The sequence below is a fragment of the Phalaenopsis equestris genome, unplaced genomic scaffold (assembly GCF_001263595.1).
Source record: "Phalaenopsis equestris unplaced genomic scaffold, ASM126359v1 Scaffold000307, whole genome shotgun sequence".
In the NCBI taxonomy this organism is placed as follows: Eukaryota; Viridiplantae; Streptophyta; class Magnoliopsida; order Asparagales; family Orchidaceae; genus Phalaenopsis; species Phalaenopsis equestris.
The window spans coordinates 13,618-40,675 of record NW_018164749.1 but is presented as its reverse complement, the minus strand read 5'-3'; the positions used below and the strand labels follow the sequence as shown (position 1 = coordinate 40,675).

The 27,058-nt window shown below is 35.1% G+C and overlaps 1 protein-coding gene across 2 annotated transcripts; it reads right to left on the bottom strand.

Annotated features, from left to right (window-relative positions):
* Positions 1-60: 60 nt before the first annotated feature.
* On the bottom strand, positions 61-27,004 carry LOC110025591 (the record flags this gene model as incomplete). 2 transcript variants are annotated; one of them, XM_020726148.1, is given in 21 exon segments in its annotated part: positions 61-435; positions 980-1,048; positions 2,347-2,541; positions 2,624-2,824; positions 3,322-3,486; positions 3,609-3,755; positions 6,370-6,475; positions 6,572-6,739; positions 8,148-8,362; positions 8,467-8,691; positions 9,676-9,796; positions 10,132-10,295; positions 10,446-10,559; positions 10,889-10,994; positions 11,098-11,191; positions 11,506-11,763; positions 11,896-12,008; positions 13,316-13,450; positions 13,803-13,877; positions 14,181-14,365; positions 26,495-27,004. In XM_020726148.1, coding segments are annotated over 21 exon segments (3,516 nt in total), but the record flags the coding sequence as incomplete, so codon positions are not given.
* Between the last annotated feature and the right edge of the window lie 54 nt (positions 27,005-27,058).

Here is a 27,058-nt window from a genome sequence, read left to right as displayed (position 1 = left end):
AATTTGGAATATTAAACAAAGCGCAAAAAAAAAAAAAATCTAAATAAATATAACGTTCGGTTTACATAAATTGTAACCATAGGCAAGCAAGAAGCAGCCAATCAACTAAACTGTACAGACTCCTTAATGGCTGTTCCAACCAATCCAGCCTTGCTACATAACCCTAAAACAAATGCCTATATTTCTAAAACTTCTACCTATCCTCAGATAACTAACTAAATAAATAAAGAATGCCACTAAATAGGGAACAAATGGAGATCTTTTGTAGTCAGGTAAAAGAAAGTTCTAGTAATTAAAATTGGAATTCTTATGACTGGGTAAACAGTTACAGAGCAATGAACGCACTTGCATTATAGAACTTGGAGGCTCCAACTCTCTCTGCACCGCATTTCCAAGCAATTGTTGCATTTGTGATCCAAATGTTTCATCCAAAATCTGCATTATATACTACTTATTAAATTAATAAATAAATAAATAAATAACCGAGCATTAAGGTACGGTGTAATGTACGGTTTTAAAAATTGGACTGGACAGACGGCTTAACTGGTTCAACTGTGAACGAGTTATTAGATCGGTTCGTTTCAAGCTCAAAATTGTCTCAACACAGAACCGGTGTTGAACTGGTCAAAAACCATATTGAACCACGAACCTCAGGGCTTAGATATTTTTTAAATCTTAACATTTTAATTTTGATCGGGTTGTTAGAAATATGATTGAGGAAACGTCATGTTTCAAAATTTTTATTTTGAATAATATTATACTAAAGTTTAAAAAAAAATGAAGTATATTAAATTAAAATAATATTTATATCAATTCAATTATATTAAAATAATTAAAATATTTATTACATCATCCAATTTAATCACAATTGAACTTCTGAATCTTGAACCTCTCGTTCTTCCTCTGATCCAATTTTCATAACCGGAGTAAAATGAGTAATTCAAAGGCTAGTTTTGAGGCAAAATGAGAGATAACTTACAGAAACTGCGACTCTTGCACTTCCATACCAAATTCTGTTCTTCTTATTCTCTAGGAAAGTTAGAACATCCTGAAACAATTCAATTGTTAAACTATTAGTAATTAGTATGACCAAATTTAATAAAGGGGCATTTACACCTAAATTTTACTTTTTACATTTGTACATCCAAATATTTCTTATCATGTGTAAGGGATATGTATTGTAAATGCATAGTTATTGAGGGGTATGTATGTAAATCATTTTTAAATAAAACCTATGAAGCAGGGACGACATGGCAGTGATTAGGAACAAATCCATGAAAAACAGGATGTTGAATGTCAAGGGAAATTTACATACATGTCACATCATCTTGGTGTCATAAAATCATACATGAAAATATGTATTTCACTTTTAAAAAGATAATGAGGGCGGTAGTTTTGATGTGATGTTAAGAAATTGAGCGGTATACATGTAAATATGAATGTTTAGGTGTTAGATACGTAAATACATAAGAATTGTGTGGTATGTGTGTAAATGCTCCAAATATCAATATATTACCTAAAGAGAGCAAATAATCCTTAAAATAATATATATATATATATGTATGAACAAATTAATACATTAGTAATTGGACCTAACAAACTTGACACTAACGCATTTATTAACCTGAACCAAAAAAATTAGAGGCATTTATATAAATACTACCAAATTCCTATGTATTTACATATTTGGCACCTAAACTCTTTTTTTTTTAGATTTAAACCATCCAAATCTTTCATATCACATTAAAAATAACACTAATTTAATTTTTAAGAAGTCAAATACACATGTTTATGAATAAGTTGGCCTTGGCCTGTATGTAAAATCTGAAGTTTAGGTGTTAGATATGTAAATAGATAAGAATTAAGCAGTATGTATGTCAACCTTCCAAAAAATATATTGAACAAAAAACAATTTGCACACCATGTTGGTGTCGAAGTGTGCCATGACCATGTTGGGGCCTATCTTACCTATGCAAAACTCTAATTGTGGGGGTAAACATGCATCAAAATCAATTTTCATAATGTTATACAAATTGTTGGAGATTAGTTAGTGCCTGATATGAACTTGGAAGGATTTTTGGAGAGTTAATGCTTAATGGAATATACACTGATATGATATAAGATAGAGGCATTTACATACATGCCACCCAATTCTTATGTATTTACATATCTATTATCTAAATCATTCATATCACATAAAAAAAAAACTATTATTTTAACTTTCAATAAGACATGAACCTTTTCATGCATAGATAAGGTGACATACGTGTAAAAATTGATGTTTAGATGATAAATATGTCAATACATAAGAATTGAATGGTATGTATAAATTTTCGAATAAGATACCTGTCCCATCCTATCCCAGAAGCAACGGCATAATAGCACGAAGACGCGCATCTCAAAAATTGCATGAAGGCGTTTTATCATCTTTAGAAGTTCATCCTTAAGTGGTTGCATCCTGTTCCTGATATCAGATTCAGCTATGAAATCCTTCGAATCTCGGATAATCATCTTCAATCTCGTGGCACGTCGTGAACGAATCTGTGATCCAATAATGTAAAACTACATTGCCTAAAATCTTTGTTAAAATGTAAAATGGTATTCATTTTCATAATGTACTCACATTCTCCACAAGCTTCTCTGCAATTGCTTGCAAGTAGTTTCGGAATTTGGCTCTAAGTGTCACTGTGACTTCACTAAGGCGTTCCCCAATAGAATTATTTACTCCATCAAGCATATAAGAAGCCCAAGAATTAAATTTCGCTTCTACCGTCGGCCGCAAAACATCAAGCAATCTTTTGATACTATTCATTAAAACTCCAAGCTGATGAAAAGATAAATATTTTACATAGAGAGAAGCGTTAGAATGGTTGTAGGAATGTGGGGGGTCATTTTATTCGCAGTCTATAAAAATGTCAATTTAGGGTGAGTTTGAGGCAGCCTGTGCTTATCCAGATGAACTACTTATTTGGAAACGCGGACCGCGGGGTGCGACTCGCGTTCCGCGTTTAGTGTAAAAAATCATTTGCGTTTTTGGATAAGCTGCTCAAACGCAATTTCCAAATAGTGAGCCACCTCAACAGATAAGCTGCCCCAAACAGAGCCTTAGTCCCCAAATGCTTTTAATGTGGGCTAAAATAGTCCTCCATGAAGACTACTTAACCTATAATAAAAGAATCTGGAAATTTATTTCACATGTTTATAGACTTTGCGACGACAATGACACAATGTAAATAATTAAAAGATGATTTTGACAATTTGCTCATTTTAAATAGAGCATAATGAAGTTGGGAAAAACAAGAAAGGAGAAAGAAGGCTCACCTCATCGGGTACCGCATAAGGGCGTAAATTACTGCATTTAGCTAGTTTTTGCACATATTTGAGTCCAAATTTCTTGGGTGTTAGAGCGTGCTTCAACGGAGCTAAAACATTGGCATACTGCCTCTCTAAAGCCTCAATAATTGATTTCTCAACATTTGCAATTACCTTTAAATTTTTTTTGAAGGCAAAATGGAGAAGCAATCCATAAGAATGCATTAAAAGCAAGATAAAATGCAATGAAGAAGAAAAGAAATTTATTTATTAAGCAATGAATCATAGTTTCACACATTTTCGAGAAGCGAATTGTACTCTGGCCAGCGACGAATGATAACTTCATACTCGTTGAGAGTACTCCTCAGTAGGTCATACATGTCGTCAACAAAAGGGTTTGACAAATGAGGCGTTCTAATGGCAGAACACTTTGCCTGGCAACACATATTGGCACAGAAACAAAAGTTTCAGGAGTCAAAACAAGGTAAAACATTAGGGATATTGACATAGATACCACTCAATGCCTATGTGTTTACATATCTAACATCTAGACTTTACCTTTTAAAATTATGCCACCCAAGTTTTTCATACTACATTAAAAATACCATTGTTTTATTTTAAAAGTGAAATACACATTTTCATGCATAGGTAAGGGGGCATATATTTAAAAAATTAAAGTTTAGGTATGTAAATACATAGGAATTAAGTGGTATCTATCCAAATCTTCAAACACATTAATGATAAAGCAGATCATGGCTAAAAAATTGTTGATCATTTAGGCGATAAGAAGAGTAAGAAATGTAGAAATGTTTAAAATCTATATTTAAACCCAAAAGGAGGAAAAAATGACAAAAAGGTTGTTTCCTTAATGCTCATATTTATTTTTGCAGGCTATGCACAGCCCAAGGGTGACCATCTTGCTCCAATTATTCAATCAACAGACGATCCGCTTTTACCAATGATTCATAGATTTAACAAATATCTAAACATGTGCTGATGTTGGAGATCATTTTGTCAAATCCAACAATATTTATGAGAGAAGTGTTAAAATGGTCCAATGACTATTTGCATGGGCGATTTTAGTCTCAAAGTCTATAAAAGTGCCAATTTAGTCCCCAAACTCTTATAAAGGAAATTAGAATCGTCCTCCCTCGTGCCATCTTAACCATATAAAAAAATATATGGAGACTAATTTGATACTTTTATAAACTCTGGGACTAAAATGACCTCATTTAAATAATTAGGAAACTATTTTGACACTTTACTCTAACTTTTATAAACAATGTGTAAAAGAGGACATTATTAAGTGCATAAACCATTTTATTTTTAATACTAGCTTTATAATTGAAAATAAAAGTGTACTCTTGAAAAATTTATACTAACTTGGCATGTCAAGAACTTGAGCATTCAAATATTTAAGAGCTTCATAATTAAATATAACATGGACTCTCTAAAGATAATGATAACACTATGAAAGGCTTTTACAATTAATTAAAATTTATAGTACTATATCCGGTTTTGTTGATAATGATAACACTATGAAAGGCTTTCACAACCAATTAAAATTTATAGTACTATATCCGGTTTTGTTGATGTTTGTTAGAGGACTCCTGTAATTCCAAATACAAAAGATTCAGAGAAACCCAAAAGCATTGTAAAATTCAGCAATTTCAAAGTGGGTGGGCTAAGAGTTCCTCAAATTCCATAAAGGTTTTTAGCATAGCCAAGGCTAATTTAAATTCGCTCCCCTTTGAAGCATTAATTGATGGGTGCCATGATTATGCTAAAACCTCATATAAAGCTCAAGCAAAAGTTGGCTAATTTATGGAAGTTGCACATGCCATGGATGGAGGTTAGCACAGGTTAATCTCTGATAGCTTTAAACTTCTCGGTGGGGATTGCAGAGATGCCTTCACTAAAAATAACATTTCTCTTATTGCTGATTGAGATTAACATTTCGAAGTTAAAAAAAGTGATTCTTTTTCTTTAAAATCAATGCAATTGTAGTACCACAAGTTTCTTTTTGTATTTGAAATGTAAGTGATGTAGGACAAGATTTAAAAACTGTATTATGAAGTTTTAAAGTGTAAATCTTCAGTTTTCGATTAAAGTTATGAATAATCGCCAGTTGAAGATTAGAAAAGAGATGCAAACTTAATGAAAGTTATATTTATGCGTTTTGTGATGTTAAGGGAGAGAGACTAAGAGAAAATAACACATAACGTTGAAGATGGAACAATGATAATATAAGAGTAGCTTTATGGTGGGGGGAGACTAACACATAACGTTGAAGATAGAACAATGATAATATAAGAGTAGCTTTATGGTGGGGATTCAAAACACCCACAAGACACTGAAAAAAATATCTTACCAATGCGTCAAGCATATGGGAAGGAAGGGCAACATAAATTATTATTTTTGGAGCAAGAAATAAGTATATTTCATCAAAGGAAGAAATTAGCTAATACAAAGGAGGAAGAAACTTTATTGAATTCCCTCTTTCTAGTCACTTCTCCAGGTCTTTCATTGAATTGGAATTTTCTAACTCTCTAGGGTTGAACTTCTTTTATTTCTAAGGCACTCATTAAGATGGTCATGGAATGTCGTCTATAAATAAAAGAAGGGAAAGTTTGATACAGAGGAATATTCATTAAGTGAGAAAGATGTAGTCCTGACTTAAGTGTGGACCTTCTTACAAGAAATTACGATTACATCTAGGGAATTATGAGTGACGCAGGGCTTCTCACGCCCGTCAACCAGGAGGTTCTTATTGTCCTAGCACTAATGCAAATGGGCTCTTCTTTGTTGAGAAGGATTTGTGTAGGTTTCCCAAAATCCTCACCGAATTATTTTGGCCAGCTAAGACGGTGTCACAAGTAAGCATCCAATAAAGTATCACTCTCTTCGTTTATCCAATTTTTCATAATGGTTCAATTGGCGATCGAGATGCTTAGTTCACCAGGAGGTTTGGACTATTTATTTCAACTCAATAAGGTCGAATATGTAATTATTGCAGAATACCATCCTTAAGTAAGTTTTCACAAAATAAATAAAAACCTTGTCTTGATTGCATTTCTCCAAAAGCTGCAAGTGTTTGTCTTGAATCCAGATTATAATGTACAGGTGAAAGAGCTCTTTCGCATCAACACCCCCCTTTACATTACTGCAAAAAAATTCAAAAAGTAAGCATTGCAGGGCTGTGGCGTAGGGATGCTTAAAACGGAACATGCAGCAAATTACACGTTATCATCACAATTACCATATATTCCAGTGAAGGAGATCCTTCTGAATATCAGCTGCAGCAATGATGAGATCAACCACATGTGGTGAAGGGCTAGTGGGAGGAAATGCAATAAGGAATTCACGTAATCGATTACAAAGTTCCACGCTGTAAATTGAAGCTGATATATTCTTCAGTTCTACAAAACTAAAAAGGAAAAAAGGATAAGCTTAATTAGATGTGGCATTATGATATAAAACGCCAACTGAAACTGGTAAACAGAGGATAAATGTTAGTAAATTCTCTCTCGATTGATGAATTAACTAAAACAGGTTTCTTGAGTGAGCTGCATCCATCACAATCAGCAGCGCATGTATAGGGCTTTATTCAAATTCATCAAATTATACAGAAAGCTGAGTAGTAATATGCCTAAAATATAAAAGACAACTTTTTGTCTAAATAGCAGCAGGACAATCATAAGAGGGTCAACTTGAAACTTTTAAAAGGATATCGCTATGAGTAAAGTGTCAAAATAATCTCGTGACTTATAACATGAGATCATTTTAATCTCAGTATATGTAAAGCGTCAAATTAGTCCAACTTTTTAAAGTGAGGTTGAAATAGTCAGGACTAAATTGACACTTCTATAGATTTTGAGACTAAAAACACGCCCTGCAAAGAACAGGTGACACGTTTCTCACTACACTATATAAAGGAGCATAACACACTAAACTTTCAATGCAAAAAATTTCAGCTGCAAACATTTTTCTTTATACTTCATTACTCATTCTCATTCTGGCTAGGGTTTCATGATAGAAAAATAATTTTGTCAAAAAATATAAAAGAAATACCAGGCATCAAATAATCTGCTCATGTTCTAAGCACCTAACAGCTAAAGTGATGGTAGAAATAACTACTGTTTAGTGGAGAAAATAGCCTATACAAACTAAGAACCAACTTTCTAAATGGATAAACCTCAATTAGATCTTTAGGTTCAGATAGAGATGTTAATAAAATGCTTTTTGACAATGGGCACTTAGCACAGATTGTCCAAACAATGCGTGGGTATGGATAAAATTTTAATGCAGAATAAATGAACAAGGAGATACATTGGCCACATATACCACATTTGAGGCCCACTCAAGTGACTAATGAAACAGCAACAAATAGTTGACATCATGGTTGATAACATAAGGAGTAAAGCGCCAAATAGTCTCTTGATTATTTACATGGTATCATTTTAATTCTAGAGTATATGAAAGTGTTAAATTAGTCCCGGACTGTTTTAATATGTGTTGAAATAGTTCTCGAGGACTATTTTAGCCCCCATAAAAGAGTCTGAGGACTAAATTGACACTTTTATAGACTATTTACTAAAATGACCCCCTGTAAAAAATCAGGGCGGCATTTTAACACTTCTCATAACGCAAGTGATGATAAGTTCAGACAAGACGTTTTGAATAACTGAGGTCAGTATGCTCTTTCTATCACAGAGGAAAATTTTCAAAAGCGGTGTGTTAGTGACAAATACATATACAGAATAGAAAAAATCAGTAGATAAAAAGAAGCAAACATGACGTGTCTCTAGAGTTAATGAGTTTGAGAAAAAACTAACCTAGGCAGTAAATGCTGATCATCAATTCCAATATCAATAAATATTTCATTTCTTATATTTAAGCATAAATTTTTCATCTTTTCATAAGCAGTAGTAAGAGTTACAGCTTCCATCATAGGACCTCCATTACTGCTTGTAGAAATCCCACCAATGCTACTTGCAATTAATTCATCAGTTTCAGATAGCTGCATCCTTGATATCTTCTTAGCAGCAACCTGCACAAGGTATCAACATTTTTAAAGATAATTTTCAGTACCAAAATTTTGCAGATAACCCAAAAAAAAATACTATAATAGATTACTTTCATAAAAATATTAACCTGGAAATAGCTGCAAAGTTTTAGTTGAGCCTCAGGAGACAATATATCATGCAAAAGCTTGTATAGATTTACAGCAGGCACCAAAGCTGCAGCTGGTATGCTAGTAGAAGGTCGGAACACTTCAACTATTCCTGAAGGTAATGACTCATCCAGTGCCTTGTAGTTTTCGAAAACCAAAGCTAAAACTATATCAATTTGCACCTCAATTGCTCCAAGGATACGATTCTGACGCATTAATTAACAGAAAAATAAACGTTATTATTAACTAGAAAAAAATCAAATAAACAAGGGAAAATCATTATCATCACCAGCTTTATCCAACTCTCTCAGTCAACTTAAATTATGAGAGTATTTATTATGTGGGACAAAAATACAATGTGAATTAATGAAAGAAGGACAATATTAGTGGATCATCACAAGTAATTCTTGAACTTCGAAAGAAACATTTGTGTTTTGAATAAAAGCATGAATTCTAAAATGAGACAAGCTTATAAACAAAAAGTAACGAGTATAAAAAGCTAATGTGAGAAGACCCTATGGAACCTAGATACCAAATATGCAACTTTGATAACTCCTCTACGGAGTATAAAAAGCTAATGTGAGAAGAGATACCAAATATGCAACTTTGATAACTCCTCTACGTGTAATCCTATATTGTAGATTGAATCCTCCTTCCTTGGAAGCCCTTTTCCGACTCCAAGCAGTGGTGGTACCAGGGAGTGAATGGAGGAGGTGCTCACCACCCCTAGATTTTGATTAAATTCTTTAATATATATAATACATTGAAAATTGTGCCCCTTAAACTTAAATACTTAATAATAATTTAATATTAGCTATACTTTTAATTTAATAATAATATTTATAATCGTTTTAAACTTTTTTTATGGAGAAGAAGGCTTTAAATTAAATACTATCTACGCCTTAATTTTTAATTTCTCCAACCCTCACCTTTAGTTCTGATTCTGCCAGAACCCAAGGTTTATGAATTTAACAATCAAAAAACCCACTTGGTGAAAATCTCAACAGAAATCTCCAATCTGCCTTTGCAAAAGGCCCCAGTAGCATGCTACTTTGATTCTGAAATATAATGTTCTGGGCCACACATATATAAATAAAGACAGCAAGAATCTATAACAATATATAAGTAACTGAAGAGAGAGGGAGAGAGATGGAACTATATGAAGGCAAATATAAGACAGGTTCGTGTACCTCTTGATGACTCAAAGTTCTTTCATTGCCAGTCCTCAGAAGTACAGGTGCAAGAAGATCATGCACCAATGTTAGGCAATATGTTGTGGGGGTTGCTACATCCAAGATGTAAGAAAGATATCTGCAGACGTTTTTAAGATCCTTAGTAAGAAAAGAAAGGAAGATTTGCATAAATACCACTCAATTCCTATGCATTCACATATATAACACCTAAATTTCAATTTTTGCAAAGATGCCACCTTACTTATACATAAAAAGGTGTATTTCACCATTTTTAAGTTAAACTGGTGGTATTTTTGAAGTGATGTGAAAGATTTAAGTGGTATAAATGTAAAAAGGTGAAGTATAGGTGTTAGATATGTAAATAAATAGGAATTGGGTGGTATGTATGCAAATGCCCCAAACAGAAATGAGGAAGACCAGCAAAGGAAAGTAACTGGAGCACTCCATTAATACCTTAGCCTTGTGTATGCATCTGAAACACCATAATAGGAAGCAAATTCTGCTAGTAACCATTTCCAGGGTCCATGTAATAGCAAACTGCGTTGGTGAAAATTTTGAACTTTCATTGCAACTTCCAACAAAATGTCATATGCCACAGTTTCTGCGACAGATCCACACTGCAAGAGGGCAAAAATTATTTCACAAAAAAATTGACTAAATGAGACTTAAATAGAAACTTAATCCTTCCCTAACTGTTCTGACAGAATATCCTACTTTATTTGCACAATGAACCTCTATGGTAAGTACAAAAACTAATGCAAATATACCCTTAGAGGATTGCTTTCATCTGTAGCAGTCGAGTATTTTACATAAAGCTGAATTTGTCCCACACATTCATTTTCCGGTTCCCGATAAATAGACCACCAACGAACTTTCTCACTCTGAAGAATAAGTGCCATAAGTTACAAGCACAATAATATGCCATCAAATTTAAAAAGAAGATTTACTTACATTCCACTCAAATCCTATTCATTTACATATCTAACACCTAAGCTTCAATTTTTACATACATACCATACCACCTTATCTATGCATGAAAAACTGGATTTTACATTTTAAAAGTTAAAATGATGTTATTTTTGATGTGATATGAAAGATTGGGAGTTATAAATATAAAAAGTAATGGTAAGTGTTAGATATGTAAAAAATATAGGAATTGGGCGGTATGTATGTAAATGTCCCAACTTAAAACGGCAGCAGAATACCATACCGGATCACCCACAATATCTGCCAACCGAACAACAGCCTGACCGAGAATCTTTCCTTTGGAATCATGAACTTCAACAATTAGATCATCTCCCATACTATCAGGGAAACTGAAATAAATATTAAGTTGTTAGCATATCAAATAAAGGTTGATTTCTGTAAACCAGCACATAAATGATTAATGTAAATTAATATATGAAAAATGAAACATACAAAACATGTTTTTCACCAGAACCAACTTGCATCCTGGTCATGTTCTCTTCAGCTAAGCTTTTCAATCTCAAATGGCAAAAATATGATTCTTCTACTACAATAAGAAAGCATTGAATGATTACACCAAAAAGGAAAAGGGGCATTTACAGACAAACCACCCAATTCCTATGTATTTAAATATCTAACACCTAAATTTTAATTTTACATTTATACCACATAAAATTTTCATATCACATCAAATTTACCGCGATTTCAAATTTAAAGAAGTGAAATACCTTTTCATGCATAGGTAAGGTAAGATGTAATAATTGAAGTTTATGTATTTGATATGTAAATAGATATGAATTTTGTGGTATGTATGTAAATCTTGCACAAAAAAAACAAAGTGAATCTATAATCACGATGTACCTCGTGGAACTGCACAAGTACAAGCATTGAGAGAATTAACTTGAGTTTTGAGGAGCGCAGAAACCTGCTTCATGTATTGTGTGCTACCTTGCATATAAGCCCTGCTAAAAGAAATATTGGCAGGTATACTTGGTAATACTTTAACCCCCCGTAGAGAAGCCAATCTCAATGATACAGTTGACTGGAAGTTTGACTTTTGATCCTTGAATAAACACTGTTTTAATATTGGTCTCCTTAACGACATTCTGACCCTATGGACTGCAACAAAGAATGATGACTGGAGCAGTGAGAGCCATGTTAATGGTGATTTTTGAAAGCAGAAGCATTGTTTAACGATGCAGGGAAGAAGTTGAAAACAACATATAGAGATTAAGGGAAGAAAGTTTGTGCCTTGAACTTTCAACTTTCCAAATGTTCTTTTTTGTAACATGGTTCCTTCGAGAGGTTCTGAAGAATGCTTTTCCAAGAGCTCCTCTTGGGATTGCAACATTATCTGCTGTAAACTGCATGATTTTGTGCACTTTAGGAAACAAATTTTTATAAAATAGATGAAACATATGAACACCAGCAACACGTAACTTAAAAAAATAAAAACAATATGGTATAATAACCATTCACAAATAAAATACATATGAACGCTTTTCCAAAAGAGGACAACCGATATATAACTTTCCTTTTCTTGTTTTCTCTTCGCATAGAACTGTGAATCAAACTAAATCAGTTAAAGTCCGCCTATTTTTACTGAAAATTAAACGTTAACATATAACACTGTAGGCAACATTTCATGAGATGTTTAAATACTTTAACCACGCATTAACCAATACTTTTGCTACTCTTCTTCTTTTTTATATTGTAGTTCTGCGCCTTTGCGCCAAAGAAATTCTCATATTATTTGAAACTCTCAATTAATGGAGCAGTCAGTCATTATGAGGAAAGAACTTTGGCATCTACTTTTCATGATGTTAAAAATAACTATGGTGATAGGATAAAATCAGATGATGCATAAACTATCTGGAGAATGTTTTAGGAAAAAAATTATTACCAACCCAAAACGGTAAAACTATGATGATTGCTGAGCTCATCCTTGAATTTCCCATTTACTAGGAAGAAAAATAGGCATGGACAAGAAATGATTTCAGTTAAAAATTGTAATCAGCTTAACAAGATAGAAGGCAAATAAAGATAGAAAGATTTAGTAGCATGCCACTCAATTCTTATGTATTTACATATCGATCCCGAAGATTTCAATTTTTACATATGTAACCTTACCTATGCATGAAAAGGTCATGCATTTTAGTTTTTAAAAGCTTAAATAGTGGTTGTTTGATGTGATATGAAAGATTTGGGTGATATAAATATAAAAAGGCAAAGTTTAGCTTTTTGATATGCCAAAACATAAGAATTTGGTGGTATGTATGTAGATACCCCATAAAGATAACGTGAACACCAAGTACAAGAAGGAATGTAAGAGATGGTCAACAGTTTCAAGAACATCATGCATGGACAATTAGAACTAAACAGGACAAGAAAACTATTAGCATGCATAAATGGAGGAAAATCTTCCTAAAACAAGCCCAAAATATGTTGGCAAAGATAATATGTATATGTATGAATGTGTGTGTGTGTGGTGTGTGTGTGTAAGGGAACCATAAATACGCTGTTCATGTAAAATTCTAGAATGTGCAATATTCAGTCATATCTAATTAAAATTTATAAATTCAAGCACATAATTTAATCACATTTTCACTTGAAGATAGACTTTTTATTATTTTCAGCAATAACGTTACTAAACTGAATAATAATAGCTCACCCAAAAGAATTTCGCAACAACAAACATTCATTTTCCAAGAATATTGGAGCGTCCATGCAACCCTGTGCCCATGCGTGAAGGCAGAGACGAACACATGCATCATATGCAATTACAGAATACCAAGGCCCTTGTTCACTGAACCAGCAGTGCCACAAAATAGAATTAGCTTAATAAACAAAAAGGGGAATTTACATACATAGCAAGCAATTCTTATGTATTAACATAACTCACATCAACCTTCATATTTACATACATAGCACTTGGTGCTTTAATTGGTGCTTTAAATTTAAACCTATGCAGGAAAAGGTATATTTCACATTTAAAAAGAGATGATGTTAAAAATTTGAGTGCTACGGGTGCAAATATGAAAGTTTAGGTGTGAGATGTGTAAATACTTAAGAATTCTGTGCTATGCATGTAAATGCCTCCAAACAAAATTCTGAAGACAATTTTTAGTTCTGAAAACAATAGTAACATTAGCACTTACCATGCATGAAAAGTGGGAACTTTTAATGCCAAAATCTTGGAAGGTGCTGAAGTCTCAATATCAACTGTAGGGGACCTGCAAGCCAGAACAAAGAGAATAAACTGCATGAATGGCAATACTTGGTTGGTAATGACCTTGGGGCATTTACATGCACACTGCCCAATTCATACATATTAACATATCTAACATCTAAACATTGTTTTCATCAAAAGTACCACTTTTTTAGGTATGAAAAGGTGAAAAACAACTTTTCATTCATAGGTAAGGTGTCATATATGAAAAATCAAAGTTTAGGGGTTAGACATGTAAATACATATGAATTGAGTAGTATGTATGGAAATTCACCAACATTTTTATTACAGTACACAGTAAACTGACCTAATATCCCGGTTGGCATTTTGGCTTTCTGAATTTCTATAAGAATTAATATCACCCTCAGCAGAATAGGCGTTAAAAGCAGCCTTATGGGGAATTTCACATGAAGTTAAATTGGTTGTTGGATCAATAGTTTGGTTGACTTCATCAAGAGAACCATGGAATGGTGGGGCACTAACATGAAACCCCTGCAAAGATGATTTAGCAGTAGTAATGAAACCTCCATTAAAAATAAGGAAAATTTACCTACATAGTGCACAATTCTTATGTATTTACATATTTCACGCCTGAATTTCTATATTAACATACATAGCAGTTTGGTTCTTTAAACCTATGCACAAAAAGGTATATATGACTTTTAAAACATGGTAATAGTACTATGTTTTACGTGATATTTCAGATTTGAGTGCTATGTGTGTAAATGTGAAAGTTAAGTATACCTCAGTTTTTGATAGCGCAAGTTATGAAGTCATAAAGAATCCGATGGATCAGCACAAATAAAGCAATGATATGATGATGTGTGTAAAATGTGTAATATATTTTTTTGTGTTTTCGTACAGTATTTTCACTATTTGTATCATCTTTATGCTTTTTCAAGATTTTTTTAATATTATTTGCAGGTTACAGGTGTTAAGGAAATAGACAAGTGCCTTGCATATCTGCGCAATAAATGGCGTTTTTACCCCCACATCCTAGCATGACTGTGCTTTTTATGGAGCCTGATTGGCAGCTAGGGCTGTCAAAAAAGCTCGTTGTTTGCGAACAGTTCGTGTTCGGTTCGTCAATGAGTTCGTGTTCGATTCGTTCGATAAGTAAACGAGACAAACGCGTTCAAATTTTTTTCGTTCGGTTAGTTAAACGAACCAAACACGAACAGTGATGCGTTCGTTCGTGTTCGAATCGTTATTGTTTGAAATATAAAATAATATAAAATAATTATATATAAAAAATTTATTATATTTTAAAACATTAAATTTTATAAATTATAATATATAATAAAATAATAATAATAATATATTAATATACTATATTAGTAATGTACTAATATAGATATTATATATTTATATAATATAAGTTATATAATTAATATACTATATTATTTATATATATTAATATTAGAGATGTCAAACTGACTCGTCGTTCGCGAACAGCTACACCCCTATTGGCAGCAGCCGAGTGCTTCCAATAATATGAGGTATTCTTGGCGCGGGGCGAGCAGCAGACAAAGTTAAATCCAGTAAACCCATCATATGGAGCCTGATTGGCAGGCAGGCAGCAGCCAAGTGCTTCCAAGAATATGAGGTAGTCTTGGCGCGGGACGAGCAGCAGACAAAGTTAAATCCAGTAAACCCATCGGTTTGTAGGATTTACTAAATTCGAGATTTGCAGGCCAATCCATGAATTTCAGATTTACGAAATATGGGATTCTATTTTACCTAAATCCAGGTTAAATCCTAGTCTAAATTCATTGCCAAGTAGGCCCTAAATTCAAATTTGGTTTAATTTTTTTGTGGTATGTAGAAATTAGGTGGTACGTAGGGTAGAGCTGTGAATTTAGCTCGAACAATGATGATTGCTCGAAAATTAATTTGAATTTTGGATCATACATCAAGCTCGGATCGAAATAAACGAGTCGAGCTATAAGCCAAAATTTTAAATCGAATTTCTATCGAGCCGACCCCAGCTCGGCTCGAAATCGAAAAGTTTAATATCCTAATGATGTGAGGGATGTCGAAAATCATTAATCGGTTGAACCTTGTTTCAATAAACAACGAAACATAATAAAATATGAATAAGAATGAAATATTTTGTATGATGTAAGAGGTTCACTTCATCCTCCAATGAAAAAGATAATTTTCATTGCCAAAATGAAAATTCATTTCGAACATTATGTTCAAGATATTGTTGCGAGTCAAAAATTGTTATATTGCAGAAATTTACACAATGATGTAATTGTTATGAGTCAGAAATTGTTACATTATATAACATTTACATATATCATTGTCTTGAACATAATGTTCGAAGTGAAGTTCCATTTTGACAATGAAAATTATATTTTTCATTGGATGATGAAGTGAATACTCTCAATTCATATGAAGTTTTTTCCATCTCAAAATATGTATAGAGATGTGCAAGTAATCTAGTAAGAGTTGTTGAGATGAGAATACTTAGGTGGATTGGTGGCCTTACACTGGGAAAAAAAATGTTAAAGAAATTTACTTGTGAAAGGGTTGGTTTAATTATATTGGCAAACAAGATTAGAGTCAAAATTCAAATCAATATTCGCCGATTATCGATATTCGACAGCCTAACAGCAGAATGTTGTTAACATTCCGATTGGTTTTATTTTGTTTGATATGAAAGATGATGTAGAGATCCCAATTATTTTCAATCTACCTTATTTTGCAACTAGTAAGATGAACATTAATTTATAAAAATATGAATTAACTAGTAGAGCATAAAATAAGGAAATGATATTACATATTCATGATCTTATACCACCCCCTATTTATATTTCTGACCAATTTTTGAGATTGAAAATAGAAAGATTGTAAAATATTTTAAATGAGAATTTGAAAAAAAAAATAATATTTCAAAAAGAGGAAAATATGAGATCACAACTAAATGCGACGGGAGAATCTCCAGGCTATTTAAAACATTAGTGATAGATCAAAGATTACTAAACTAGATAATTGATCGTGGAGAAAACTCTTAAGACTAGATTTGACCTTGTTTCGCTAAAGACATAAAACCAAGCGTTACTTGAGTGGTAGCCCAAATGCCATCTTGTAATTTAATTGTATGTTTGCTTATTTTATGATCGGTGTGTGTTTGAGTCAGCCTGAAAATGTTAAATTAAGGGCTTATGGGGAGGCAACCTAAAATATTTTCTTTACATTTTAGTATGTTTGTGTATACTTTGCTCGCTAGAATCCCTAGAACCAGCTGCTTCTCGCATAGTCTTTGTGGTTCGACAAATTGCCTGCATCCACGGAATTGCAGATGATTTTACTACTTGAGGAATTTACACCAGTCGATCGTCTCGACTTATTAAAGGAATCTCTAACTTCGTTGCTCTTTCTTCTTCTCTTTCTACACCGAGATACACTGAAGAAGATAAACTTACAAGATAAATAAACTCAATTTCTCTTCTGCCACTAAGAAAAAGCCAAGAGAGAACAATCTTCTTCTTTCTTTTCCCTTCTGCTGCAAGGAACTATTGTTTTCACTTCTCTTCCTCTATCTCGAGGAAGCCTGAAGAAGAACAAAAAAGGTTGTGCTAATCTGAAGTAGAGACATGCGAAGAAGAACAAAAAAGGTTGTGCTAATCTGAAGTAGAGACATGCGATACCTTCTTCTTCCTTCTGTCGCGAGCCAACGCCAAAAACCGCAGAAGAAGAAGCCTTGGAGAGCGATACTCCTCTCGCTCGAACCACACGCCCCGTGCGGAACTGCTGCCTGTTCGCGAACGAGCGAAGGAATGCTTGCTACAAAAAACAGAGAAGGTGGGAACAGTTCGGGACAGAGGAAGAGGTGGGAGCGAGACCTAGGGTCACGATGTTTCGCGATCGGGAGCAGGAGCGAAATCGGGCTCCAGCTAACATATCTCCCATTTGGAGACCGATACACATGCTACAACGTCTTCTTCCTCGAACTGATATCCTCCACTGACAGCGTCACACTTTTCTTCAAACTTGTTATCCTCTAATTGTGCAACTCAAAGCATTGTATTCACACCAGAAGACTAAATGAAGCTGTGCACAACTTCAGTTTGGTGGCCTTACACTGGGAAAAAAAATGTTAAAGAAATTTACTTGTGAAAGGGTTGGTTTAATTATATTGGCAAACAAGATTAGAGTCAAAATTCAAATCAATATTCGCCGATTATCGATATTCGACAGCCTAACAGCAGAATGTTGTTAACATTCCGATTGGTTTTATTTTGTTTGATATGAAAGATGATGTAGAGATCGCAATTATTTTCAATCTACCTTATTTTGCAACTAGTAAGATGAACATTAATTTATAAAAATATGAATTAACTAGTAGAGCATAAAATAAGGAAATGATATTACATATTCATGATCTTATACCACCCCCTATTTATATTTCTGACCAATTTTTGAGATTGAAAATAGAAAGATTGTAAAATATTTTAAATGAGAATTTGAAAAAAAAAATAATATTTCAAAAAGAGGAAAATATGAGATCACAACTAAATGCGACGGGAGAATCTCCAGGCTATTTAAAACATTAGTGATAGATCAAAGATTATTAAACTAGATAATTGATCATGGAGAAAACTCTTAAGACTAGATTTGACCTTGTTTCACTAAAGACATAAAACCAAGCGTTACTTGAGTGGTAGCCCAAATGCCATCTTGTAATTTTATTGTATGTTTGCTTATTTTATGATCGGTGTGTGTTTGAGTCAGCCTGAAAATGTTAAATTAAGGGCTTATGGGGAGGCAACCTAAAATATTTTCTTTACATTTTAGTATGTTTGTGTTTACTTTGCTTGCTAGAATCCCTAGAACCATCTGCTTCTCGCATAGTCTTGGAGTTTGTTGTTAAAATTTGACTTTCTTATGAATTAGATCTTGAACTTATATCTGCTTATTTATATTTTATTGATGTTTACGTATTAACTGTTGTGATATATATAATATATATATATATAATAAAAGAACGATCGATATATATATAAAATAAAAGAACGATCGACACGAAGCGAAAAATAGAACAAGAAAATTCACACCAAAAAACAGTAACATAGCGGAACACACGGATTTATGTGGTTCGACAAATTGCCTGCATCCACGGAATTGCAGATGATTTTACTACTTGAGGAATTTACACCAGTCGATCGTCTCGACTTATTAAAGGAATCTCTAACTTCGTTGCTCTTTCTTCTTCTCTTTCTACACCGAGATACACTGAAGAAGATAAACTTACAAGATAAATAAACTCAATTTCTCTTCTGCCACTAAGAAAAAGCCAAGAGAGAACAATCTTCTTCTTTCTTTTCCCTTCTGCTGCAAGGAACTACTGTTTTCACTTCTCTTCCTCTATCTCGAGGAAGCCTGAAGAAGAACAAAAAAGGTTGTGCTAATCTGAAGTAGAGACATGCGATACCTTCTTCTTCCTTCTGTCGCGAGCCAACGCCAAAAACCGCAGAAGAAGAAGCCTTGGAGAGCGATACTCCTCTCGCTCGAACCACACGCCCCGTGCGGAACTGCTGCCTGTTCGCGAACGAGCGAAGGAATGCTTGCTACAAAAAACAGAGAAGGTGGGAACAGTTCGGGACAGAGGAAGAGGTGGGAGCGAGAGCTAGGGTCACGATGTTTCGCGATCGGGAGCAGGAGCGAAATCGGGCTCCAGCTAACATATCTCCCATTTGGAGACCGATACACATGCTACAACGTCTTCTTCCTCGAACTGATATCCTCCACTGACAGCGTCACACTTTTCTTCAAACTTGTTATCCTCTACTTGTGCAACTCAAAGCCTTGTATTCACACCAGAAGACTAAATGAAGTTGTGCACAACTTCAGTTTCTCAAGAAGAATACCTTCAATCAAGATATCAGCAGGGTCAACATAGCTTTGCACCTACAAACTATTTTCTGGGTTACTCTTGTCTCTGCTTACAACTCCCATTGCATGGGCAATATCCTACCTCTGCTGAAAGCCTTATTCAACAAGTCTAGCCTTGTACCTCTTACTGTCATCACGCTCAGTCTTCACCCGGTACACCCACTTATTGTGTAATGCTTTCTTTTCTGGTGGAAGTTTATTGTGGTATATAAAAATAAAATGGAAGAACGATCGACGAAGCGAAAAATAACATGAGAAAATTCACACCAGAAAATAGTAACACAGCGAAACACACAAATTTACGTGGTTCGACAAATTTGGCTACGTCCACAGAGGCGCAGAAAATTTTACTACTTGAGTAATACACACCAGTCGGTCGTCTCAAATTACAAGAATTACAAGAGGAATCTCTCACTTTGTTGCTCTCTGTTCTTCTCTCTCTACATCGAATACACCAAAGAAACTCTACATCGAGATACACCAAATATACCGAAGAAGATAAACTTACAAGAGAAATAAATTCAATTTCTCTTCTGCCACAAACCACCAAGAAGAAGACAAGGGAGAGCAGTCTTCTTCTTCTTTCTTCTTCCTTCTGTTGCAAGGAACTACTGCTTGTAATTCTCTTCCATTCTCCCGTGGAAGTCCGAAGGAGAACAAAAGATCGTGACTTAGAAACTTAAAGGAGAGTCGTGCGTGCGATGCATTTTATCACGAACAAAAAGGGGGAATTGTTGCGACAGAGCAGGAGACGCGACACTTCGCGAAGCAACAAACTGTTCGCAGAAAAAGTTCGCAACCGAGCGGGAGACGGGAGCAGGAACTTTGCGGGAACAGTTCGCGATCAGGGGGAGCGGAAGCGGGAACTGTTCGCAGAAAAAGTTCGCGACCGAGCGGGAGACGGGAGCGGGAACAGTTCGCGATCAGGGGGAGCGGAAGCGGCACGGTCGGACCGGGCTCCAACATAACAAATCTCTCATTTTGAGACCAGTACACAGACTACAAAGTCTTCTTCCTCAAACCGATATCCTCCACTGGCTGCGTCACCCTTTTCTTCAAACGTGAATCCTCTACCTCTGCAACTTAAAACCCTTGTCTTCATACCAGAAGATCAATTGAAGTTGTGCACAACTTCAATTTCTCAAGAGGTATGAAGACAAGGGTTTTAAGTTGCAGAGGTAGAGGATTCACGTTTGAAGAAAAGGGTGACGCAGCCAGTGGAGGATATCGGTTTGAGGAATACTGCATGGGCAATATCCTACCACTGCTGAAAGTCTTTTTCAACAAGTCTAGCATTGTACCTCTTACTGTCATCACGCTCAATTTTAACCCAGTACACCCACTTGTTGTGTAATGTCTTCTTTCCGGTTGGAAATTATGTCAAGTCCCACTTGCTCAAAATTTCATCTTGCAAGATTTCTTTATAGATCTGTGGTTCTCCACCATCTATCTGTGAAACAATAGGAATGAGTGCCCCGGACCCACTCTCATCTTCACTTTCATCATCAACAAAAATATGAACTACCAACAATAGTATATCCTGTACTTATTCAGATACCACGTTTGTGCTACCATTCACCATTTTCTTCGAATTTCTGCAGTTCCTCTTTATGTGGTCAGTCTTACCATAATTTCAGCAGATTGTCTGCTGACCAAACTTTGATTTTGATATCTCTCTATTTGAGATCTCTATTTGAGTTATTATCCTGTCATCTCCCCTGAAATCAACATTCAGTGTCGAACTCGAACATGAGATCTCGCCAGAATCTTTCTGTGCACCTCCTCAGCCAAAATCAAATCACGAATATCATCACATTTCAGTTTATATTTACTTGCAGAACTGCTAACTGCTAACTGCTATCCTCATGACTTCCCAACTATTTAACAATGATGTCAATAATATCAACGCATGTATCTCATCATCAAAATCAATTTTAACAGACACAATTGATTTGTGATAGTATTGAAATCATTCAGGTGTTAAGCAACAAAAACACCTTCCGTAATCTTCGAATTAAATAACTTCTTCATCAAGTATACCTTGTTATTCACCGATGACTTTTTATACATACCTGATAAGGCTGCTATGAGATCTGCAGTCGTCATTTCCTTAACAACGTTGTGTGCAACGGACCTCGATAGGGTCAATCGAATAAACCCAGAACTTGTCGATCCAACAAATTCCATTCAGCCTCATCCATCCTTTCAAGTCTTTTCCCTAATAACGAAAAATAAAGTTTCTTCCCAGAGAGGTAGTCTTCTATCTACATCCTCCAGTAACTAAAATATGTGTCATCAAACTTCTCGATCCCTGAAACCTTTACTTCATCTGCACCCATCATTTTTTCTCAGATCCGAACAAAGCTCTGATACGAATTGTTGTGTTATATAGAAATAAAATAGAAGAACGATCGACGAAGCGAAAAATAACACGAGAAAATTAAAACCAGAAAACAGTAACACAACGGAACACACAGATTTACGTGGTTCGACAAATTTATCTACGTCCACAGAGTTGTAAAAGATTTTACTACTTGAGGAATATACACCGGTCGATCGTCTCAGCTTACAAGAGGAATTTCTCACTTAGTTGCTCTTTTCTTATCTCCCTGTTCTTCTCCCTACACTGAGACACACTGAAGAAGCTCTACACCGAGATACACCGAAGAAGATAAACTTACAAGAAAAATAAATTCAATTTCTCTTCTGCCACAAGCCATTAAGAAGAAGTCAAGGGAGAGCAACCTTCTTCTTCTTTCTTCTGCTGCAAGTAACAATTGCTTGCACTTCTCTTACATTCTCCCATGAAAGTCCAAAGAAGAACAAAAGATCGTGACTTATAAACTTAAAGGAGAGTCGTCCATGTGATGCCTTTATCACGAACAGGAAGGGGAAACTGTCGTGACACAGCGGGAGACACTACTCTTCGCGAAGCAACGGACTGTTCGATGGAACAGTTCGCGACCGAGCGGGAGACGGGAGCGAGAACTTCGCGAGAACGGTTCGCCATCGGGGGGAGTGGAAGTGGGAGAGATCGGACCTGGCTCCAGCATAACAAAGTTCTGTCAACTCCCACTTACTTGAACTTTTATCTTGTAGGATTTCTTCATAGCTTTGAGTTTCTCCACCATCTCTCTGTGAAATAATAGGAATAGATGCTCTGGACCCACTGTCCTCTTCACTTCTATCATCAACAAAACTATGAACTGTCAGTAATAGTGCATCATGTACTTCTTCAGATACCACATTTCCGCTATCATTCTTCATCTTCTTGGGATTCCTGCAATTCCTCTTTATGTGGCTAGCCTTGCCACAATTCCAACAGGTTACCTGCTGACCAGACTTTAATTTTGATCTCCCTCTATTTGAGTTCTTATCATGTCATCTGCCTCTGAAATCAACATTCAGTGTCGAACTCGAACCTAAGATCTTGCTAGAATCTTTTCTGCACACCTCTTCAGCCAAAATTAAATCACGAATATCATCATATTTCAGTTTAGATTTATCTGCAGAACTGCTAACTGCTAACTGCTATCCTCATGGCTTTCCAACTATTTAACAATGATACCAACAATATCAACGCACATATTTCATCATCAAAATTAATTTTAAAAGACGGCAATTGATTTGTGATTGTATTGAAATCATTCAGATGTTGAGCAACAAAAACACCTTCTGACATCTTTAAATTGAATAACTTCTTCATCAAGTACACATTGTTATTCGCTGATGACTATTCATACATACCTGATAAGACTGCCTTAAGATCCGTAGTTGCCCTCTCATTGACGACGTTGTGTGCAACAGACCTCGATAAGGTCAATCGAATAACCCCAGAACTAATCGATCCAACAGATTTCATTCAGCCCCATCCATACTTTCAGGTCTTTTCCCCAATAACGGAAGATGAAGTTTCTTCTCATATATATAGTTCTCTATCTGCATCCTCCGATAACCAAAATCTATGTCATCAAATTTCTCGATCTCTGAAACATTCACTTCATCTGCAGCCATCATTCTTTCTCAGATCCGAAACACGGCTCTGATACCAGTTGTGATATATATATATATAATAATAATAATAATAAAAGAAGAATGATCGATACAAAGCGAAAAATAGAACGAGAAAATTCACACCAGAAAACAACAACACAGCGGAACACAGATTTGCGTGGTTTGGCAAATTGCCTACGTCCACGGAGTTGCAAATGATTTTACTACTTGAGGAATTTACACCAGTCGATCGTCTCGACTTACAAGAAGAATCTCTCACTTTGTTGCTCTCTCTTCTTCTCTCCCTACACCGAGATACACCGAAGAAGATAAACTTAAAGAGTAATAAACTCAATTTTTCTTCTGCCACAAGCCACCAAGAAGAAGCCAAGGGAGAACAATCTTCTTATTCTTTCTTCTTCCTTCTGCTGCAAGGAACTACTACTTGCACTTCTCTTCTTTTATCCCGAGGAAGCCTGAAGAACAATAAAAAGTTCGTGCTAAACCTGAAGGAGAGACGCGCGATATCATTCTTCTTCTTCCTTCTGTCGCGAGCCAACGCCAAAAACAGCAGAAGAAGAAGCCTTGGAGAGCGATACTCCTCTCGCTCGAACCACACGCCCCGCGCGGAATTGTTGCCTGTTCGCGACTTATAACGAGCAAAGGAATGCTTGCTTCGCAAAACAGAGAAGGCGGGAACGGGCGTAGGCAGGAACAGTTCGCGATAGAGGAAGAGGCGGGAGCGGGAGCTAGGTTCGCGATGTTTCGCAATTGGGAGCAGGAGTCAGGAGTGGGAGGCAGGAGCGATGTCTGGCTGCAGCTAATATTAACAAGTGTTGTTTGTTGTAGTATGGAGTGTAATTTCCTTTTGTTGCATAGTCACGTGCCACCTTATTTTGTGTTAGGTATGACTCATATACCAAAAAATGGACAAATGTTGGAGCAGAGCGGAGCTCGTGAGCGGATGCATTTGTTCAATTGGAAGAGTTTTTTGTTATGTGGTTTGGGGTGCAGGGGCAACGCTCCCGCGACACGGTATATAAGTAATTTTGTAATTACATATTGTACGTCAGGGTTATATATATATATGTTATATTGTAACCTTTAGAAGATCTTGTACTATTTTTCTAAATTGAAGGAAAAACCGTTGCTCTGCTCTCAATGATGTAGACATATTTGTTGAACATCGTTAAATCTCTGTGTTTCTTTCTGGATTTGCTTTAATTCTTGTTTTTCTTTGCCCTAAAATTTTTAACACTTTGCTCATTCCTTTGTTATATTATATTTGCATGTATAGTGCCAAAACTAAGTTTGGAGGGGGGAGTAATTGTGTTTATATTGCCCTTCAAGTTAAAATAAATATCCAATTTAGAGATTATATGAATTATGAATTACATAAGAGACGAGAATTTTAATATTAGTGCACAACTTAAATTTCATGGATAGAAAACTCTGAAGGGTGTAAACAAGATTAAAAACTAACTAGTGCTTGATTTTAACTTAAGCAACACTAATCTATGTAGTTTTTCATAAGTTTTAAAAGGTGAGTGATGAATTTTATAAAATTAATATCTCAAAAAAATAAAATTTAATCGCTACCAGCTTAAAGGATTTAATTTTTTATTAGTATCAATAGAAGTATAAATTTTTAGAAAAGTTAGTAAGCTATTGAAAATTTTGACTTAGTATAGGATTAGTATTCAAAATCATTAAAAAAAAAAGATTAAATAGATATAATAATCCTACATAAAAAAAATATAAGAAAAAATTCATGCTTACAAAGAAAAAAATGTAGAAACATAAAAGGAGAAAATTGAGATTAAGTTCATATAAAAAATTAATCGGTATCGATAAATCTTTCTAATAAGTTGAAAGATAAAAAGTTTCACTAACTTAACTTTGAAATTTTGTATTTAACAAAAAATTAAGAGAACTAGTACTATTTTAAGTACCTAGCTAACCAAATTTTAATGGCTAGTTTTTTATTGAGTACAAAGACTAAAAGTTGAGCAACAAACTTTTTTCATTTGTTACTTATAGTTTGGGCATCTGGGTAGGCCCAAAGTGTGCATTCATAAGATCTTGTTGCCCTTCATGTTTCATAACCTAAACTGATCAAACCCGAACAAAAATGCAGACAACGAACTAACATTGTGCTGGTCTTATTCAAAATGCATTGACTATGAAAAATAAAAATAATTCCCTGTTTCATGAAATGGGTTTTGTCAATACGTTCCGAGCATCGAAATTGCCAAGAGAAGAACCCAGATATCAATTAGAGTAATCGTGCCGGAAGTGAATACTAAACCCGACAATCGCGAATGATTAATTAAAAAAAACATAGACTGTGGAAAACGTTATGGAAGTTTCAATTAAAAATTTTACGTATAGCTTGGGCATCTTGGTAGGCCCCAAGTGTGCATTCATAAGATCTTGTTCCTCTTCATGTGTCATAATTTAAACTGATCAAAACTAACATTGTGCTGGTCTTATTGAAAATGCATTGACTATGAAAAAAAAAAATTCCCTGTTTCATGAAATAGATTTTGTCAATACGTTCCGAGCATCGAAATTGCCAAGAGAAGAACCCAGATATCGATTAGAGTAATCGCGCCGGAAGTTAATAATAAACCCGACAATCGCGAATGATTAATTAAAAAAACTTAGATTGTGGAAAACGTTATGGAAGTTTCAATTAAAAATTTTTATCGACATATAGCCAAATACCTGATCAACATAAGCCGCTGTATTTCCTTGATACTGATCCTCACTTAAGTTGCAGTCTGCCGCGTATCCTCCTCTTTGCCCTCGGATACCCTCACCTTCCCCTCTACCCATCCTCCCAAGAAAGCTAGAGCTTCCACAAGCCTCCGACGAACCCTCTTCTTCCTCGTTCGTGGATTCACTCATCCCCTCCTTCTTCCCATTCTGCCGCACTGATTGCTGCACAGCGTCCATAGACGAGCTTGAGTTCGAATAGCCATCAATACCGTAATTATTGACTCCATTAGCTCCATAAGGAATCTCCCTTCGGGAATGACTATTTTGAAGCGAAGAAGAATCTGGTGAATGTACGTTGCCACATATTTCTTCCCCACTTTCCGCTAAAACATCCACCGGTACTACGCGAGAAAGAGGAACCGCATTGCCAAGCAGATGCCCGCTCCGAAATTTCTCCTGCGGAGGGATCGCAAAATCCAGTCCGTCATTACGAAGATTGTGAACCCCATCAGTACTCTGAAATTGGTTCAAGTCACAAGAAAAGGAATTCATCAACCCTCACGACGAGAC